The sequence below is a fragment of the Macrobrachium nipponense genome, chromosome 1 (genome assembly GCF_015104395.2).
Source record: "Macrobrachium nipponense isolate FS-2020 chromosome 1, ASM1510439v2, whole genome shotgun sequence".
NCBI lineage: Eukaryota > Metazoa > Arthropoda > Malacostraca > Decapoda > Palaemonidae > Macrobrachium > Macrobrachium nipponense.
The window spans coordinates 88,343,964-88,364,423 of NC_087200.1; the positions used below are offsets into that span (position 1 = coordinate 88,343,964).

The following is a 20,460-nucleotide window of genomic DNA, read 5'->3' on the forward strand; positions in this document are numbered from 1 at the left end:
CCGGATCCCTGGATAAAGCCGACAGTTCTGAAATTCTTGCTCCTGAAGCTAAGCTTAATAAAAATAGGGTTTTTCTTAAGAGCATTATAAACGAGCATGTGTCATTATCGGTTTCTGAAGCCAGTTTTAGAACATCGTTTAAGAACCATGAAACTGACGAAGGGCCTTACAGAAGGCCTAAGTCTAGCACATGCCTTAGGAATAGACGAGAAGTAGGAATCCGTCAAGTCTATGTTGAATCCAAATTGAAATATCTTTTTCAAGGCTGACTTGTTTGTCGTAATCGTGCTAGCTGCTAAACCTTTTTCAAATAAGGATCTGAAAAAGGATATAGCTGAATTAACTGTCATGATTCTAATATCTGATTCTCTCAGGAAGATTGCTAACTTTTTGACAGCAGCATCATACTGTCTCAAAGTTGAATCCCTTTTATCGGATTCCAAGAAGAGAATATTCTGAGGGTCAATATTCGCATCTCTTTTGCCGCAAACTTCATGAAATCCATAAAGTTAGGGTTTTGAGAATCCCTGAGGAAGCGAACACAGTCTTCGTTTGTACTGACTGGGAGAGCCTGGGATTGGGGATCCGAAGAGGACGAAGGCCCAGCTCCAGAATTAGAGGATACCAGTTGCTCTTCGGCCAGTCTGGGGCTACTAGAGCCACTTGACCCTTGAATGTCCTGAGTTTGTTTAATACTTTCATGAGAAGATTCACTGGAGGGAAGACATAAATCTTCTTCCAGTTGTTCCAGTCTAGAGCCTAGGCGTCCGTGGCATAGGCCAGAGGGTCCAGGTTGGGGGCTACATAAACACAAAACGGTAGTTTGTGGTGCGCTTGAGATGCGAAGAGGTCCACCTGTAGCCCTGGAACTCTTTGAAGGATCCATTGGAACGAACTGTTGTCCAGTGACCATTCCGACTCTAGGGGCACTGATCGGGATAGGGCGTCTGCTATGACGTTTCTCACTCCAGCTATGTGAGTGGAGGAAAGATGCCAACTGAACTTGTCTGCCAGGGAGAAGATGGCTACCATGACATGATTTAGATGACGTGACTTGGAGCCTCCTCTGTTTTATACAATGTACTACTGCGCTGTCCAGGACTAGCTTTATGTGGGAGTACTTTGGTGGGCGCAACCTTTTTAGAGTCAAGAACACTGCCATTGCCTCCAGTACGTTTATATGGAACTGACGGAACTGAGGTGACCAAGTCCCTTGGGACCTTTTTTGACCTGGGAATACCCTCCCCAACCGCTTAAGGACGCGTCTGTGTGGATGGTGATCCCTGGTGGAGGGAACTGAAGGGGTACTGACACTGACAAATTCTTGACTTTCGCCCACGGCCGAAGTCGATTCTTTAGAATCAGAGGGACTGAGGATAGTCTGTCCCTGGACCTGACATTTGCCCGCGAGCGCCAGATTCTGGTAAGGTCTTTCAGTTGGCTTTCATTAAGACGTTCGTCACTGATGCAAACTGGAGAGAACCCAGGATCCTTTCCTGAGCTCTCCTTGACGCTAGTTTGTGACTTAGAAATTGCTTGACTGACTTCGCTATTTCTTTCCTTTTGGCTGATGGGATCGACAGAGTGTGGGAGGATAGATTCCATTGAATGCCCAGCCACTGAAAGTTTGACTCTGGAGTGAGTCTTGATTTGGTCCTGTTTATTTTGAAGCCTAGATATTCCAGGAACTGAATCACTTTCAGTGTAGCTCTGTTGGCATTCCTCGACTGTTGGAGCCCAGATCAACCAATCGTCGAGATACTCTACTACCATAATCCCTTGTGTCCATGAGTTGTTGCACTACCACTTCCGCTAGCTTCGTGACACTCTGGGTTGCCACGTTGAGTCCGAATGGGAACTACCTTGAAGGAGAATGTCTGGATTCTCCTATCTTGAAAACCCAGATACGGACGGGAAGTGTCTTGCAATAGGGATATGATAGTAAGCGTCTGTAAGATCGATAGAGGTGGTGACGGCCCCACGGGGAAGTAAGGTCCGCACCTGTGAGATCGTGAGCATCTTGAACTTGTCGCAGCGGATGGCTAAGTTTAAGCGGGACAAGTCTAAGATACCCTTCTTTTTTGTGAGCCTTTCTTTGGCACGCTGAACAAGCGACCTTGAAATTTTAATCTCTTGACTCTCGCTATAGCTCCTTTCTGAAGGAGGTCCTCTGAGTACTCTGTCAATTCTTTGGAAGGAAGTTGACGGAAAGGTCTGGCTGGAGGTGGGTTCGTCAACCAGCTCCAACCCAGACCTTTTGACACTATGCTCTGAGCCCATTCGCTGAAGTTCCACCGGTGTCGAAAGTGAAACAGCCTCCCTCCTACCTGAAGTTCTTCATTGGTTCTGGTAACCGCCTCGGCCTCCTCTGAAGTGCTTTCCCCTATTAAAGGGGCCTCCCGATCCTCTCCCACGAAAGGAACGCTTACCTCTGCCTCCCTTACCCGAGCGGTCATACTTCTGTGAAGCTTGACTCTCGAAGGCTTGATTGTAAGCTGGAGAGATGGCGTAAGAGGGTGGAGGGCTGAGGCTGAGGGATATCACATAAATTGGCTGTGATTGACCTTGGTTTAGAAGTGGAAGGTTGGGCTGCCTGCACTAATGGTACCGCTGGAACTTGCTGAGGAAAGCGTGGTTGCTTTTTCTGGTAAGGATGGAAACGCCTGGGTTTCCTCTGTCCCTTACCTTTAGGTGTTAGGTTTTGCCTCCTCTTAGCCGTAAGGCCCCAACGGTCCTTAAGGCTCTTGGTTCAACCTCGTAGCCTCTGACTGGACTTCCTTTACCATAGCTTCTGGGAAGAGATCTGCTCCCCAGATGTTAGACGAGAGTAACCTATTCGGCTCATGCCGAATGGTTGCCTCTTGTAGGACATGCTTCCTACAATTCGTTCTAGCAGTGGCAAACTCAAACATATCTGACTGTACCGTTTTGAGTCAGGGCTTTGGTCATGAGCTTAAAAATCGGTTCTGATCCATAGGCCATGGTTGCTACCTCGGACATAGCCATAGAGTTAATTGATCTGGCTAGTCGCGATTTCGCGTCAAATTCAGCCTGAATAAGGCTATCTGGAAGCCTGGGTAGCTTTTCACCAAACTGCTCCATAGCACAGTCCGGTTTGAGTTTGCCAGCTGAGAAGGTGTTCGGCAAGTCTTCCCACAATTCTCCAACTGAGGGAGTAACGGAGAAGTGGGATCTGCTTCCTTCAACTGAGGTATGGGTTCTCCCTTCTGGGCCGCGGGATGGTCGACCTCGCGATCTTGGTCAGGAACGGGAGCGGGGTACTTTCATCCATTGTGAAAATGTAAAGGGACTCTTAAAAGGTTGTATCTTGGTATTAGAACAATCCATGTCCTCTAACACCTGAGCCATTCTTTGAGCCTGGTCTCGTGAATAGAGGACTGTCTCCTTTGGTACCCTATCGTCCCGAACCATGGCTGAAGGTGTGAGCCTTGCGTAGCCTATTGAACGGAGGCTGGAGGTCTTTACCGGTTAGAACTCGAAGTCCTCTATTCTTCGAGTCCCAAATTCCGGTATAGAGATGAGACCGTCCTGGAAGGGGGCGTATGACGCTATCTCCATGGGTTGTTCATAGAGAACGGAGGTAGCGAGTCATAGGGAGGAAGCTGAGTTCCACTTGTATTTGGAAAGTGGAGGAGAGGCTAGAGGAGCTTCTCTTAGCCCGGCTATAATGGAGTCTTGGGAAGTAATCCTATCCGACAAACGAGAGATCATTTGTTCCATGCTACTCTTTAGGGACCCAACCAGGTCGCCCACCTGTTGTCAACAGCCCAGCATTGGAGTCCAAAGCCGAGCTGCTGCGGAGGTGGAAGGGTGGCTCTGAATCGGAACCAAGGGTAGCGGAACTGGTGACTCTGCCGGAGTGCGAGATCTCTCTGGAGGATTTACTCCTCGAGGACTTAGAGCCGGAGCTAGAAGCTTTAGACCTGTCTGCTCCGGGATTCCCAGCCGGAGACTTACGGGAGGAGGATGAAGCTGAGGTCGTCTTCTTAGACGACGATGACGTCTTAGTCAAGGTCATCACTGCTTTACTCTTGACCTTAGGTCTAACCGAAGCAGTCAGGTGGAGAATATAATTCATCACCGTAAACGCCTTGGAAAGGATGGAGAGGTTGCAGGAGTAAGAAGAAAACAGTTACGCCCCAAGGGAGACCCTTGGGTGTCCACCGTACCTACCTCGACCACAGGTCGTCTACACCTACCATAGGTTCAACATTAATATCTAGAGTCGCGACGAGACTGTGGAGATATCCTGGTCTTGATCAGTTAATGAGGCAGCCAGCTGTTGTTGGATGAAGGCGATAGTCGGGGCCGCCTCTACTGGTCGACGTATCCTGTCGCCTTGCCTCCGGGGAAGATTAATACCGCCAACCGTTTTCTCCAGGATGTAGGCATACCCTTGGCGGCGTTCTTCCAAAACCGCCGACCCAGGCCCGCAGGGTAGCCAGTGCGGTATCCCTCACTGCCGGCGCCTGGAAGAGAGGGCGTAGATTAGATTTAAGAATCTCTTAAAACTAAAACTTAAAGTATAACTTAAACTAGATGCCTTAAGTTAAAATGAATGATGAAAACTTAAGCACTAAAAAAGAAGCGGAGCAGCTACTGGAGATGGAATACTTACCCCGTCCAAAAGCTGGCTCACCAGGTCGTAACAAATATGGTACACGTCTCATGGTACCAGACCTGGATGTCCCGTGCAAAGTCGCGCATGGAGCATGGGACCCGGCAAACTTCGTGTCCACATGGGTCCCTGAAGTGTGGCGGCGGCATCCTTTTTTACGGGATGCTCACAGTTGGCGCCTGTAAGTGGGAAGACACATGAGTATCTTAAAGAGTAACACTTACAGACTAAAGGACAGAAGAACTCCGTTTTTGCATGCCGGAGCTCGGAAAAAATTTGGGCATAACCCCTCCCTGCATCGCCTGAATAGGCTATAATCCGGAGAGATCCGGTAAGACATGTAAGGGAGGGGGGGGGATGGTTTAAGGTACTTAAGATAAACTATAGTTAATCTAAAACACTTAAACCTAAAACACAAACGAACCGGACCAAGTCAGTGCGTAGCGGGACGGTGTAGTAACTCAGCAATACGGTAAGTTAGCAGTGACCCCCTGTATGTTCCGGTCCACTCTACTGGGTGGGCTAACATCTTTCCACTGGATACCCAGGACTCCGGTCAGGAAAGGAGCCCTAGTAAGGTGGGAAAGGGCGAGAAGACATACAGGCTCGAACTAGCACGGAGCGACAAGGTAGCAACGGACGGGGGGGGAAAGGCCAGTACCCCCCACTACGTACCACCCGGCCGGACCGAGAAGCCGGAGGGGTCGAGTCCAGTCTGGGTCCTGTCCCGACTCCCTAGCCCCTCCGCCTGGGGGGAGAGAGGGAGGCAGGCTCGGGTAGAATGAGCGAGCATGGCAGACCGACCCACCCCCGCCCGACTCTATGGAAGAGCGGGAGGGGGGGGAAGGGTGACTGGGCAGGCGTCTGGCTGTCTCGTGATCACGTAGTGACCACGAGGCGGTAAGAACCAACATAAGACAACTAAGCCTAGGACAAACCAACTGATCAGAGAGATGCTATCGGGAAGCAACTGAACTGAAAGCGGTAGCATATAGGCCCACTGGCCAAAACCAACTGATCAGAGAGATGCTATAGGGAAGCAACCGAACTGATGAGCGGTAGAATAGGCTCAATGAGCCAAGGCCTAGGCTAAGCCAGACGCCCTAACCTGAACTAAAACAATACATTAAATAAATAAAAATGAAAGAAAGAAAACAATATAGCAGAGAAAAATCCAGGAGTGTACGACTAACCCGAAAGCAAGTCTACCACTCAAAGCTAGTCAGAGGCCGATACTAAGAGCCGGACTAGGGTCTGGATAGAAGAAGCCTACATAAGTAAAAGACATGCATGCATGACAAACTGAGTAGACAGAACCATAAGAAAAGCGGATAATTAATATAGAGCGTACGTAGAAAAGGGGATGTTCTAGGTATGGGAGACCAAGAACGAACCCACCACGAAGCAGAACCATGCTGCCATGCTTCCGACCCAGAGATCGTATTTATACCTAAAAAACGGCAAATACTGTCTCAGGGCCCGGAAAAAACCAACTAACCATAAATACTGAGTACTTAACTTAGCTGCTGCGAGAGCTGCACGCTCCATTATAGATAAATCCAACGAAAGGGCACAAAAACACAGAGAGAAAAATATCATGTGTGACTCGTGTGCGCTAACTGAAAAGGATGGCCACCAGAGGCGCAGCAGTCGGCAGCATGGGATGGAGTAGTAGTAGTACGAGCGCTCACTCTGTGGGTCGGCTCCCCTCTTGGAGGGTTTTGTAGTGGGAGATTTCTATTGGCATTTGGCTCGTGGTAGTGGTCTCACTCGCCTAGTGTTCATACCGACACCCTCCTGGAGGGTGAGCGAGTCAGTTATACTGACCTTTTTCTTTATTTTATTTATTCTCTGGTATGTGTTAGTACATTTACCCTAGAAATAATAGATTAAAGGAGGTATTTCGCTCAGCGACACGAGCTGAGCCCAGAAATTATTTTATTATGAAAATATAATTTTTAAACATCTAACTTACCTGGTAGTTATATATATAGCTGATTGACACCTTTGGTGGAGGGTCAGAGACAGCCAACATCGTTGGAATTGACATAAGAGTTAATAAACAAACTTACAGGTTCGTACCTGTTTAAGGAAGCTGACTTTAATGATCTCCTGCCTCATTATGTCTGCTTTCCTTAAGAGATCCAGCGATCCACCCAGGCGGGGCTGCAAGACCCCTCAAGGAGCTGTCAACCGGTGCATAACCTCTATGTGACAGGACCCTCATCCAATACATTTGTTCCGGTGGGCGCTACCAAGGAACAAAATGACCACCTGACTGAAAATCAATGATTGTGGAAGACTGCGTCCAGTCTCCACAAACAACCATAAAAATTCAACAGTTCCAAGGATGGAAAAAGGTATTAGGTTATGGGATTGTAGGGGTAGATCCTTCTCCCACTACAGCATTTGCTGCTACGAATGGTCCCAAGGTGTAGCAGTCTTTGTAAAGAGTCTGTACATGTTTCAAATAGTGTGAGGCAAACACTGACTTACTTCTCCAGAAAGTAGAGTCCATTATATTTTGTAACGACCTGTTCTGTCTGAAAGCTACAGATGTTGCCACTGCTCTAACTTCATGTGCTTTCACCTTCAGAAGTTTGAGATCCCCCTCACTACAATCTGAATGAGCTTCCCTTATAAGGTTTTTAATGAAAAAGGAAAGCGCATTCTTCGACATTTGTAAAACAGGCTTTTTGACAGAGCACCAAAGAGCATCTGAATTACCACATAAATCTTTCGTTTTCTCTAGGTAAAATTTTAGAGCTCTCACTGGACACAGAACCCTCTCTAACTCTTTGCCAACTAAATCTGAAAGACTCGGGATCTCGAAAGATTTGGGCCAGGGTTGTGAAGGACGTTCGTTTTTAGCTAGAAAACCTAACTGTAGGGAGCATACAGCTTTGTCATGTTTAAATCCTATCACTTTGCTGAAAGCATGGATCTCACTAACCCTTTTGGCTGTCGCCAAACTGACCAAAGAGAGTCTTCATAGTTAGATCCTTAAACGAGGCCGAATGTAAAGGCTTGAACCTTTCACTCATTAAGAACTTCAGGACTACATCATCCAAGTTCCATGCAGGAGCGTCCTGTTGTACTTCTTTCGTGGTATTGAAGGATCGGAGAAGGTCCTGGAGATCTTTATTTTCAGACAAGTTCAGTTTTCTATGTCTGAAAACAGCAGCTAACATACTTCTGTATCCTTTAATAGTTGAAGTCAAAAACTTTCGCCTTCTCCTAAGATACAGAAGGAAGTCAGCTATTTGAGTCACAGAGGTACTGGAAGAGGAAACAGAGTTGTCTCTGCACCATCCTCTAAAAACCTCCCACTTGGATTGATAGACCTTGATAGTAAAAGCTCTCCTTGCTCTTGCAAGGAGAGCTTTTACTATCGCACTAGCTGCCTCCTTCGAAAAACCTCTAGCTCTCGTGAGTTTTTCGATAGTCTGAAGGCAATTAGACATAGAGCTTGGAGGTTTTCGTGATACCTTTCCAAGTGAGGTTGTTTGAGAAGATCTACTCTCAAAGGAAGGCTTCTCGGTTTGTCCACCATCCATTCCAGTACCTCTGTGAACCATTCCCTTGTTGGCCAAAAGGGGGCTACGAGAGTCATCCTGGTGCCCTTGTGTGACACGAACTTCCGAATAACCTTGTTTACTATTTTGCAAGGTGGAAAAGCGTACACGTTGAGGTGCGACCAATCTAGGAGAAAAGTGTCTATATGAAGAGACTCTGGATCTGGTATGGGAGAGCAGTACGTCTCCAGCCTTTTCGTCTTCGCTGTGGCAAACAGATCTATGCAAGGTCGCCCCCACGTGCGCCACAGGTTCTTGCAGACCTCTCGACGACGAGTCCATTCCGTGGACAATACTTGACCCTTCCTGCTTAGGCTGTCTGCCAACACATTCTTCTCCCCTTGGATGAACCGAGTGACTAGGCTCACATTGTTCACCTTTGCCCACTGAAGGAGTTCTCTCGACGTCTCGTAAAGGGACCTCGAGTGGGTTCCGCCTTGTTTGACGATGTAGACCAACGCCGTGGTGTTGTCGGAGTTGACCTGCACTACTTTGTTCTGAACCACTTCCACGCACTCCTTGAGGGCCAAAAAGACTGCCAACAGCTCCTTCTGGTTTATATGGAGCTTCATTTGTTCTTTTGTCCAGGACCCCAAAAACTCCAACTTCCCCAGAGTTGCTCCCCACCCCGAGTTAGAGGCATCGGAAAACAACACTAGGTCTGGGTTCTTTTGTTCTAGGGACAAACCCTCCTGAAGTTTGACGGGGTCGTTCCACCAACGAAGACATTGCTTCATTGTTTCCGAAATAGGAATTGACATTGTCTTCAGATCCTTTCCTTTGTTCCAATGCCGATTTAAGTGAAATTGCAGGGGGCGAAGATTTAGTCTTCCCAAGGAAACAAATTGCTTCAGAGAGGAAAGGGTCCCCAGAAGACTCATCCATTCCCTCGCACAGCACTTCTGTTTGCTTGGGAAGACTTGAATCTTTCGCAGGGCTTGATCTGTCCTCGAGGCAGACGGAAAAGCCCGAAAATCCAGACTCTGAATCCTCATGCCCAAATAAAGGATTTCTTGAGAAGGGATCAGTTGAGATTTTTCTTTGTTTATTAGAAGTCCTAATTCCTCTGACAGCGTTATTGTTTTCTGAAGATCCTCCAGGCAGCGACTGTAGGAAGGAGCTCTGAGGAACCAGTCGTCCAGATACAGAGAGATTCTGACCGCTCTCGCATGCAGCATTCCTGCGACATTGGACATCAATTTTGTGAAAATTTGAGGCGCGGTGCTTAGTCCGAAACAAAGAGCTCGAAACTGGAATACTTCCTCTTTGTATACGAACCTCAGGTATTTTTTGGAACTCGGGTGGATGGGAATGTGGAAATACGCATCTTGCAGATCAAGTGAGACCATCCAGTCCTCCTTTCTGACTGCTGCCAGGACTGATTTTGTAGTTTCCATTGTAAATTTTGTCTGCTGTACGAAGAAGAGTGCACTTATGTCCAGCACTGGTCCCCATCCCCCCCGAGTTCTTGGGCACCAGGAATAAACAATTGTAGAAGCCTGGTGATTCTACATCCCGCACCTTCTCTATTGCCTCCTTTTCTAACAATAGCGACATTTGCTGTTGAATCGCCTGAATTTTTTAATGCTCTCTGTACCTGGCCGATAGATCTATCTAGGACGTTGTTAAAGGTTTTTCTAGGAATGGGATTTTGTACCCCTCCTTGAGCATCTGAATGGACCAAAGGTCCGCTCCTCTTTTTTCCCAAACTTGCCAGAAGTTGGAAAGTCTGGCTCCTACTGCTGTCTGAGGACGAACTTCGTCAAACCCTGCTTCGTCCTTGCCTTGACCCTCTTCTTTAAGACCTCTTTCCTGAGGATCTGAAACTACGTCTGCCAGAGGTAGTTCCTCGAAAGGGCTGAGAAATCTGATGTTTTGGAGCCTCTTCCTTAGCTTTACGTGCTGAAAAGCTAGCAGGAAGTACCTTTCTTGCTGTTTTGGAAACTAGATTTTGAGTAGCCTTTTGGGCTAATGCTGACGAGACCTCTTTAACCAAATCTTGTGGAAATAGGAGCGGGGAAAAAGGGGCATAAAGGAGCTCTGACTTCTGCACTGGAGTAACTCCGTTAGTCAAATAAGCACAAAATTGAGCCCTTTTCTTCAGGACCCCGGCACCGAATAGTGCTGCCAATTCATTAGCCCCGTCTCTCAAAGCCTTGTCCATGCACAACATGATATGAGCAAGTTCCTCCATGTCATTGCCTTTAAAAACTTCCACCTTTTTTCCCAAGGCTCCCAGGGTCCAATCCAAAAAGTTAAAAACCTCGAAAGCTCTGAACACTCCTTTGACGAGGTGGTCTAACTCTGAAGTCGACCAAAATACTTTAGTTCTACTCATAGCTGTTCGACGAGAAGAATCCACTAAATTCGAGAAGTCCCCTTGTGCCAAAGAAGGAATTCCCAGACCAACAGCTTCTCCCGTCTCATACCATACGCTCGACCTGGAAGCTAACTTTGCTGGAGGAAAAGAGAACACTGTCTTGCCTTGTTCTCTCTTCATTTGCATCCCATCACCTTTAGAGCTCTCTCGGAAGAGCGAGACAAAACCATCTTTGTAAAACTTGTCTTATTAGAAGATTTCCCAAGCGTAAACTCTGAAGGAGGGGAACGAAGCGCAGCTGGAATAAAGCTCTCTGGGAAATTTTCATTAAAGACTTTCATAAGTCTTTTCAAATCTGACGAAGCATGATGTTCCTTTGAATCCTCTTTGTCTGAAGACTCTAAGGGAATCACAGGAGAAAGGGCGATATCAACTTCCCTTTCTTCTGAGTGTCCTCGAATGGAAGTAGCGACATCTTGCCTCCCGACGTCATGAATGTCGATTTCCTGACATCCGATGTCGCGACGTCCAATCTCTTGACGTCCGCAGCTACGATGTTTCAACTGTCGGCTCTTTGCGTCATGACTCTCAAGAGCCTGACGCTCGGCGTCCTGTCTTGCGACTTCTTGACGCCTGTTCTGAAGGGGTCTAAAATCTTGACACTTGGCGTCATGAACCTGTTGACGCTCAACTCTTATACTTCCGGCTTCATGATGTATATGTTCTTGACGTTCGTTTCTTTGACGTCCTGCGTCATGTTGTTTAAGCTCTTGACGCTCAAGCTCTTGACGCTTGGCGTCATGATCCTCTTGACGCTCCGCTCTTTTGTGTCCTGCGTCATGAAGTTTATGATCTTGACGCTCAAGCTCTTGACGCTTGGCGCCATGACGCTCTTGACTCTCAGTTCCTTGGCATCCGGCGTCACGATGTTTATGTACTTGACGCTCGACGTCAGGTCAAGCCATCTTCTCTTTGCTTGCAGGAAGCCAGACCTTCATGAGGGAAGAAAGTTTGTTCTGCATTTCCTGAATTATATTCAGATCTGGAGCCCCATGCTGAGACCGGTCAGGAGAAGCAGCAACCACATTAGCCTCTCTCTCCACTTCAATCAATGAATCATCAGGAGACGAGAACCAACCCGAAGGAGCATGTACAGAAGGCATACAAGCGTCTGACATCTGTTTGTCCTCTACCGAAGCAGATGGCCGCCTGTGTGACACCTTACTGCTTTCGGCAAAAGGATCAACCGTGTCCGACGTCTTTCCGCCTCCTACCGAAGCAGATGGCCGCCTGTGCAACATCTTACTGCTTTCGGCAGGAGAACTGACATTCTCCAATCTCCCTTTGTCTCCTACCAAAGTAGATGGCCGCCTGTGCGACATCTTACTACTCTTGGCAGGAGAACTTCCTTCGAAATTGGAAGAAAATCGCTCCGGACTGCTCCAATGACTGCAACTTGGAGTCTGAGGAGTCATTTCACGACGCTATTCGATCATGGAAAATTTCCTCTAAAGAAGTCTTGACGTAAGACGCCAGCCCCGTCTGGGAGCTGCATCATCCAATAAAGAGCATACACTTACCTCGCCTTTCCAATGACGAGGGTGAGCGTCCTGGGAAGCGTCAACAGGAACGCTCGAGGGGGCGACTGCTCGGGAACTGCAAACGCCTCTCGCCTCCCTTCGTCTGTCGACATACCTTCTCACAGGGGTTGGTGAGCTTGGAAGAGGTCTAGGACTAGGAGCACGACAGGTCCGAGCAGCCGCACCTTCCACTGCACTGATTTTAGCACTAACACTTGCACTTTTTAACCTCTCTAACATCTGACCACAATTTTGCTCTGTCTTCTGCGAGAGATTCTACTTTCTCGCCCAGAGCTTGAATGGCTACCAACATATCCTTAAGAGTTGGATCATTAGATTTATCAAGAGTGGGTTCTGGAAAAACTTCTACAGGGGAAGGATTAATAGGCTCGGTAACACGGGAAACAGAACTATCCCTGGAAGAACGAGACTACTTTTACTCCTTCTGATCCTGTCTCTCTCAAGTTTACGTACATAGCGATCATATTCCATCCACTCATCATTATCCAAAATTACACATTCATCATATCAATTATCCAACTTGCAAACTCTATCTCTACATTTCACACAAATGGAGTGAGGATCTAAGGCGGCTTTAGGAAGCAGGGTCTTACATCCCCTCACACACTTCCTAATACTCGAAGAGTCAGACATATTGGAAAAGTCAAAGAGAGATCAAGAAAAGCAAGGGTCGAACCAACAAAATCTAAACAGTACCAAGACAATCCAAAAAACAAATCCCAAAACAAGCGAAAGCCAAAGCCAAAGTGCACTTCACCAAACTAATTGCGAAAAAACACGGGCGAAAGCGAGCGAAAATCCACGATGTTCACCGAAACGGCGGCAGGGAGGATCTGAGGAATAGTTGGAATGGTTCCAGGTACCTGGGTAAAGGGCGCACAGGTGGTCAGGTACCTGTACCTGGGTAGAGGGCGCACAGGTGGTACACCTGACTACCCAATCGGCGATTGCCGCGAGTTTTGAAATTCTGCCGTGACGTCACAGGGACTTAAGCTATAAATATAACTACCAGGTAAGTTAGATGTTAAAAAAGCTGTAATTTTTTATGTTACTAGTGCTAAGTTCAACTTATAACAGTTGTAGGCTTGTCTACAAAGTTTAAAGCTTTGGTTCACACATATCAAGGAGATAAAACATAAAGATAGTGATGGCCTCTGGAGATGAAAATATCAAAACATAAGAACAATGATGACCTTTGAAGTATTATAGTAGCATCCTTTAATCAAGTAAAGTATGACACAATATCAGAAAAAAATTGGTCTGAGGGAAATTCCAGGTAAATCTCTTTGATGCACCAGTAGTGTCTGAGTGGTTTCAAGCACTTACAACAGAGTTGCCAAATAATGCCAGATGTCACATTATAAGCTGTTGTCTGAAAAGTTTTGAAGTATGTTGGAAAACTTTTTGAGTCACTGTACATAAATAGAGAGAAACGGAAAATATCACATGCACATTAGTAATTAAGTGTTTTGCCTAATTAAACACGAAAAAGAACTCCAGAATGAAAATAAATCTCTTATGAGATAAAACTGAATTCAGGTAACCATAACACCATCATAAAAAGCTGAATTTTCTGCTCACCTCATTGTCATCAACATCGTTCACTATAGAAAATTCGTTGTCATCTAAATACAGGCAGAGTCTTGTCAGCTGATTATCTGCTAAAATTAAAGTTCGTAGCGACTCAAGGCGAATATGGCGACGGTGAATACATGAGCCAGGCGTTGGAGATGCACTGTGAGAGCCAAGGGGAGAGTTTGTGCTCCCTCTTACTCGGCTTATGCCCAAATTTTGCCCAAATTTTCGACCTGCATAAGCGGGTAGAGGAACAAAGGAATAGGGATGGATTTTACTAGAGAACACTACTAGCACATATAGGGGAGGGAAAGAAAAGATTTCATGTAGTAAAGTGCATATACAGTAATCTACTGTATAATGATCACAACTACACAGTATATAATTTAACACAATCTGGGCTCTCATCTTATTTAGTTGAGTAAAATTGTACAAAAAGTATTCATGAAAATCTTTCAATTGTTTTATACAATAATATCAGAGATTGTCAAACAATATGGTAAGAAAGCTATCATTAGAAATTTTTCAGATGTGAGTAATAGTACTGTTATGACAAGATTTAATGAAATGGTTCTAGTCTGATAAATTTTAAATACCTTAACTACAGTTGAAGAATTCAAACATTTATACATCTTCATAACTACCAGACTTTCCTTGAAGATATTGACAGTAGGCTTGCTAATTAAACAGGACATTTTATCTCTACATATAAAATGCAATTGAAATAAGAAATTATTGATGTGGTAAATGCAGCTTTCTTAAATTGTTACAAGACACAGTTATAAAATGTATCTAATTGTCTATTTTGGTGGATAACTTAAATTCTAATTTACACTTCCAAAAACCTGATTACCGACAAAAATTACAATACTTAAAAAGCTTCCTTTAAATGTTATGCAGGAGCTCTACTCCAAAATAACTACACATACCAAAGCAAAATACAATCTGTCAAAGAAAATACTGTATGCATATGGAAAATTTCAATAAATTCAAATTCACTAAACCTAATGGTTATTGCATTACAGTGTACGCCTTTTATCCTTGACAAGAGGGCTAGATTAATAACTAACCTGAACATGAGAGTTTTGCACTTTTCGTAAGCTCTGCAAGAGCATAGCAAGAAGACTGGCTGGACTCAAGACTCTCTAAGGATTCGCTACGGCTAACTGTAGGCCATGCTCGGATAAGATTATGAGACAAGTCTAACTGTTTCAAGCCGACAGGATAACAGCTTGCTGCACCCATCTCGTGTAATCTGAAATAAATTTGGTACATCTGAAAGGCTTGCAAAAAATCATTTTTGTTATTATGCTTAATTATTATTTTATACAATGTGTACATGCATATTTGCAAAGTAACAGAAAAGGTAAAGGGTTTACTGTAACTAGGGTTAATTGGCAGATGCATCAACTTCATACAAAAGGAGGAGATAAAACTGCATCTTTCCCACTAAAGTAAATGACTTGGGCTTCAAAGCCAGTGATTACATTACTTGTTATTCCATATATATTTGGACAATTTTACTTCCTTCAGATTCTCTTAAATCTGATTTTCAGTTTTGCATACTAAGAAGACTGAAATATAAATACCTTCTGGATATTACAACTCATCCATTCCAACGTGTCTTCCACTTCCATTTTCCCTTCTAACCTCTTCCAAATAACCTTTCCAACAACCTTTCACTTACCACTCTCTTCATACAAATTAACCCTCTTACGCCGATTGGACGTATTAAACGTTGAGATAAATTGTCTCCCGGGTGCCGATTGGACGTATTAAACATCGACATAAAAAAGCTTTTTTAAAAATTCGCGGAAAAATACTTATAGGCCTACCAGCCGAAAACTTTTGAATCACGCGCCTTGGGGGATGCTGGGAGCTCACGGATCAAGGTGTTGTTTTGTTTACAATCGTTACACAGGCGCGCAAGTGCGAATTTCTTTCTTATCACACTAAAAAGTATCAGTGACACATCTCAAAAATTATTTTGTCACTTTGACATAATTTTTGCACCATTTTAAATTAGCCGTTACATGGAGTCTTATACTATATGAAAATGTGCGCAATTTCATGTAGAATACAACAAAAAAAAATACTCATGATTGTAGCTTTTATCAGTTTTGAAATATTTTCATATAAATAACGACAAGTGCCAAAATTTCAACCTTCGGTCAACTTTGACTCTACCTAAATGGTCGAAAAACGCAATTGTAAGCTAAAACTCTTAGATTCTAGCAATATTCAATCATTTACCTTCATTTTGCAACAAATTGGACGTCTCTAGCACAATATTTCGATTTATGGTAAATTTATGAAAAAAACTTTTTCCTTACGTCCGCGCGGTAACTCTTCCGATAAATTTTTTCGTGCAATTGTCGTAATGTTTGCACCATTTTAAATTAGCCGTTACATAAAGTTTTATATATGGAAATGTGCGCAATTTCATGCACAATACAACTAAAAACAACCCATGGTTGTAGCTTTTAACAGTTTTGAAATATTTTCATATAAATAACAATAAGTGCCAAAATTTCAACCTTCGGACAACTTTGACTCTACCGAAATGGTCGAAAAACAAAATTGTAAGCTAAAACTCTTATATTCTAGTAATATTCAATCATTTACCTTCATTTTGCAACATTTTGGAAGTCTCTAGCACAATATTTTGATTTATGGTGAATTTATGAAAAAAAAAAAAAAAAATTTGCCCTACATCCGCGCGGTAACTCTCCCGAAAAATATCAGAAATTTGTTTGTGCGATTGTCGTAATGTTTGCACCATTTTAAATTAGCCGTTACAAAAGTTTTAAATATGAAAATGTGCACAATTTCATGTAGAATACAACAATAAATAATTGAAGGTTGTAGCTTTTCTCATTTTCTAAATATTTGCATATAAATCAAGATAAATAGAAAAAAAATGATATTGTTATTTTACAATAAAGTTTTGTACATACTTACCTGGCAGACATATACTTAGCTTACGTCTCTGACGTCACGACAGAATTCAAAACTCGCGGCTAACGCGACAGGTAGGTCAGGTGATCTACCTTACCCGCCGCTGGGAAGCGGTGTAAGAACCAACATACCTTTCTTGCCAGATTTTTTCTCTCTTATACCTGTCTCCTGAGGGGAGGCTGGGCGGGCCATCAATCGTATATGTCTGCCAGGTAAGTATGTACAAAACTTTATTGTAAAATAACAATATCATTTTTGTACATGAACTTTCCTGTCAGACATATACTTAGCTGATTGACACCCTTGGTGGAGGGTACAAGACAGAAAATAACAAAGAAAAGGTAAACAACACCTGTTGTAGGATAAAAATAACCTTGGTTCTTACCTGTTTAGGCTGAAGACTTCATAGATACTGTCTATTAGTCTGCATAGCCATAAGAGCTACAGCGAGGGCGTGACCTACAGCTGAAAAGACTCTTTGGGTCTACTAACGGGACTTGATATCCGCTTACTTAGTAGAATCCAAGTCGGATCATGTCAATGGGGGTTCGCCCTCTTCTATGACAGAACCTGTCCACTACCAACGCAGGGAGCTTCAAACCAAATCCGATCACCTAACACCAAATCCGATCACCTAACCAAACTAAAGTTATTAGTATTACGAAACGAAAAAAGATGCCTACCTGCATCATTTTTCATACAACCATATGAACTCAATTAACAAAAAACAAGGGAAAAAACAAAAAAAACTACTAAGGATATGTTCCAGCTCCCTGCCCCAGCACCGAATCCGCCGATACGTACGGGCCTAACGCGAAGCACTCGTCATACGTAATACTGACGTCTTTTAGGTAGTGGTTGGCGAATACTGAATTACATCTCCAGAATGTAGTTTTCATCAGATTCTGAAGAGACATATTCTTCTTAAAGGCCAAGGAAGTGGCAATTGCTCTCACTTCATGAGCCTTGACTTTTAGGAGCTTGAAATGTTCTTCATTACAAGATCTATGTGCTTCTTTCACAACACTTCTAATGAAGAAAGACAGCGCATTTTTCGACAATGGTCTGCTGGGGTCCTTACAGAGCACCATAGTCTGTCCTCAATGCCCTTAAGGGTTTTTCTTCTTTTGAAGGTAGTATTTTAAACTCCTAACAGGGCAAAGAGTTCTTTCAGGTTCTTCCCCTACAAGGGCAGATAAACCACGAACCTCAAAGTTCCTTGCCAAGGATTTGAGGGGTTCTCATTTTTTGCTAAAAACGAAGGAAGGAAGGAACAAACCACGGAATCTCCTTTGAAACCTACCCTTCCTTCTAGGGCATGAAATCTCACTAACCCTTTTAGCGGATGCTAAAACCATGAAGAAAGAGCTTTCCTCGTGAGATCTTTGAAGGAGGCTAAATGTGGTGGTTCAAACCTAGCGGACCTCAGGAAACGAAGAACCACATCCAGATTCCAACTTGGAACTTCGTTCGAAGTTTTCTTGGAAGATTCAAAAGATCTTAATAGATCATGAAGATCTTTGTTATTTTCGAAAGATCTAAATTCCTATGTCTGAACACCGCAGCCAGCATGCTTCGGTATCCTTTGATAGTAGATACTGCCAAACCGCATTTTTCTCTGAGGAAAACTAGAAATCTGCTATCTGAGTCACAGAGGTACTGGAAGAGGAAAACTTCTGGTTCCTGCACCACCAGCGAAAGACGTCCCACTTCGACTGGTAGACTTTAAGGGTCGAAGGTCTCTAGCTGAGGCGATAGCCTTAGCAGCTTTTGTCGAAAATAAAACCTTCGCTCTGACAAGACTTTTGACAGTCGAAAGCCAGTCAGATTGAGAGCGGGGAGGTTTCTGTGATACCTGTCGAAGTGGGGTTGTTTGAGCAAATCTTGTCTTTGTGGAAGTGCTCTTGGAAAGTCCACAACCATTCCAGTACCTCTGTGAACCAATCTTGGGCGGGCCAGAACGGAGCTACTAGCGTCATTCTTGTCATCTCCGAGATAGCAAATTTCTTGAGGGTTTGTCCCAGTACTTTGAAGGGGGGAAAGGCGTAGACGTCTAGCCCTGTCCAATCTAGGAGAAACGCATCCACTGATACTGCTCCTGGGTCTGAGATCGGGGGAGCAGTAAAGTTCGATTCTTGCGTTCTTTGCTGTTGCAAAGAGATCGATGTGAGGTCTGCCCCATCTTCTCCACAGGTCTTGGCATACCTCTGAGTGGAGGGTCCACTCGGAAGGCAGGAGTTGATTCTTCCTGCTCAGGAGATCGCCCTGACGTTCCTTTCTCCCTGTACGAATCTGGTGAGAAGACTGATCTTCCTTGTTTGAGACCACAGCAGAAGACCCCTTGCTGTTTCGTACAGGGAGAAGGAGTGCGTCCCCCCCTGTTTTTTTGATGTACGCCAAGGCTGTTGTTGTGTTGTCCCGAATTGACCTGCACTACTGCATTTCGGACGTGGGGTTGGGGTTCGAAAGGCTTTCAATGCCATCCAGACTGCCATCAACTCTTTCTTGTTGATGTGCCAGGACACCTGATCCCCCTTCCAGGTGCCTGACACTTCTCTGTCCCGAGCGTCGCTCCCCAACCTGCTTCCGATGCGTCGGAAAACAACACTGGCTGGGTTTCGGCATGTAAAGAGACATTCCTTCCACAAAAACGAAGTGGGTTGTTCCACCACCGAAGGTCTCTCTTGATTTCCCTTGAGATCTTGAAGGAGAACTCCAGATCTAGGGAGAGACACCTCCAGTTCTGGTATAGGAAGAACTGTAGAGGCCTGAGATGCAACCTTCCTAGAGAAACGAATTGCTCCAGCGAGGAGAGTGTCCCCAGCAGACTCATCCACTCCCTCGCTGTGCTGCATCTTTCTCTAGGAAGGTCGTTATTTTCTCGTAGCAACGAGCTATCCTCTCTGGTGACAGAAAAGCCCGAAAAGCCAGAGAAGCTATCCGAATTCCCCAGATAGATCCGCTCTTGACTGGGGATTAATTGAGACTTCTGGAAGTTCACCAGAAGTCCCAGAGAACTTGCCAATGTAAGGGTCTTTTGAAGGTCCTCCAGACATCTTTCTTGAGACTCTGCTCTGATTAGCCAGTCGTCGAGATAAAGCGACACCATCACTCCTCCAAATGTAGCCACTGCGCCACGTTTTTCATTAACCCCGTGAAAAACTTGGGGTGCAGTTGATAGGCCGAAGCACAAGGCCTTGAATTGGAAGATGTTTCCTCCCATCATGAATCGTAGATACTTCCGTGAAGAAGGATGGATCGGCACATGAAAGTAAGCGTCCTGAAGGTCTAGAGACACCATCCAGTGCCCCTGGACGAAGAGCCGCTAACACTGAGGAAGTTGTCTCCATGGCGAACTTCCTCTTTTCCACAAAGACGTTCAGGGCGCTTACATCCAAACACCGGTCTCCATCCTCCTGAGTTCTTCGGAACTAGGAATAGTCTGTTGTAAAAGCCCGCAGAGCGGGATCTTTCACTAGTTCTATAGCCTCCTTCTCTAGCATGAGATCTACTGCTAGAGAAAGGGCTTGATTCATGATGGGGTCCTTGTACTTGGCTACCAACTCCCTCGGAGTTGTCGTCAATGGTGGTCTTGACGAGAAGGGAATGAGGTATCCTTTGCTGACAATCGATAGGGACCAATTGTCTGCCCCTTTGTGGGCCCAGACGTCGGCAAATTTCAGTAGTCTGGCACCCACTGATGTCTGGAGTCCTTGATCGCTATTTTCTTCCCTCTGACTGACTTAGAGAAGGTTTTACCTCTCTTAAAAGGTCTAGTCCCTCTGGTTGCAG

At 44.9% G+C, this 20,460-nt stretch overlaps 1 protein-coding gene across 16 annotated transcripts in view; it reads right to left on the minus strand.

The window, feature by feature from the left end:
- The window catches only part of LOC135219441 (leucine-rich repeat serine/threonine-protein kinase 1-like), a 940,187-nt gene that overhangs the window by 322,291 nt on the left and 597,436 nt on the right, over nt 1–20,460 (minus strand). For 13 of the 16 annotated variants that reach the window (XM_064256227.1, XM_064256225.1, XM_064256224.1 and 10 more), the window contains 2 exons: nt 14,781–14,965; nt 13,717–14,000 (listed from right to left, as the gene is read on the minus strand). In XM_064256227.1, coding sequence (XP_064112297.1) covers nt 13,717–14,000; nt 14,781–14,965 — 469 coding nt within the window. The remainder of the gene's footprint in view (nt 1–13,716; nt 14,001–14,780; nt 14,966–20,460) is intronic. The other 3 variants (XM_064256220.1, XM_064256222.1, XM_064256223.1) reach the window with 2 other exon arrangements.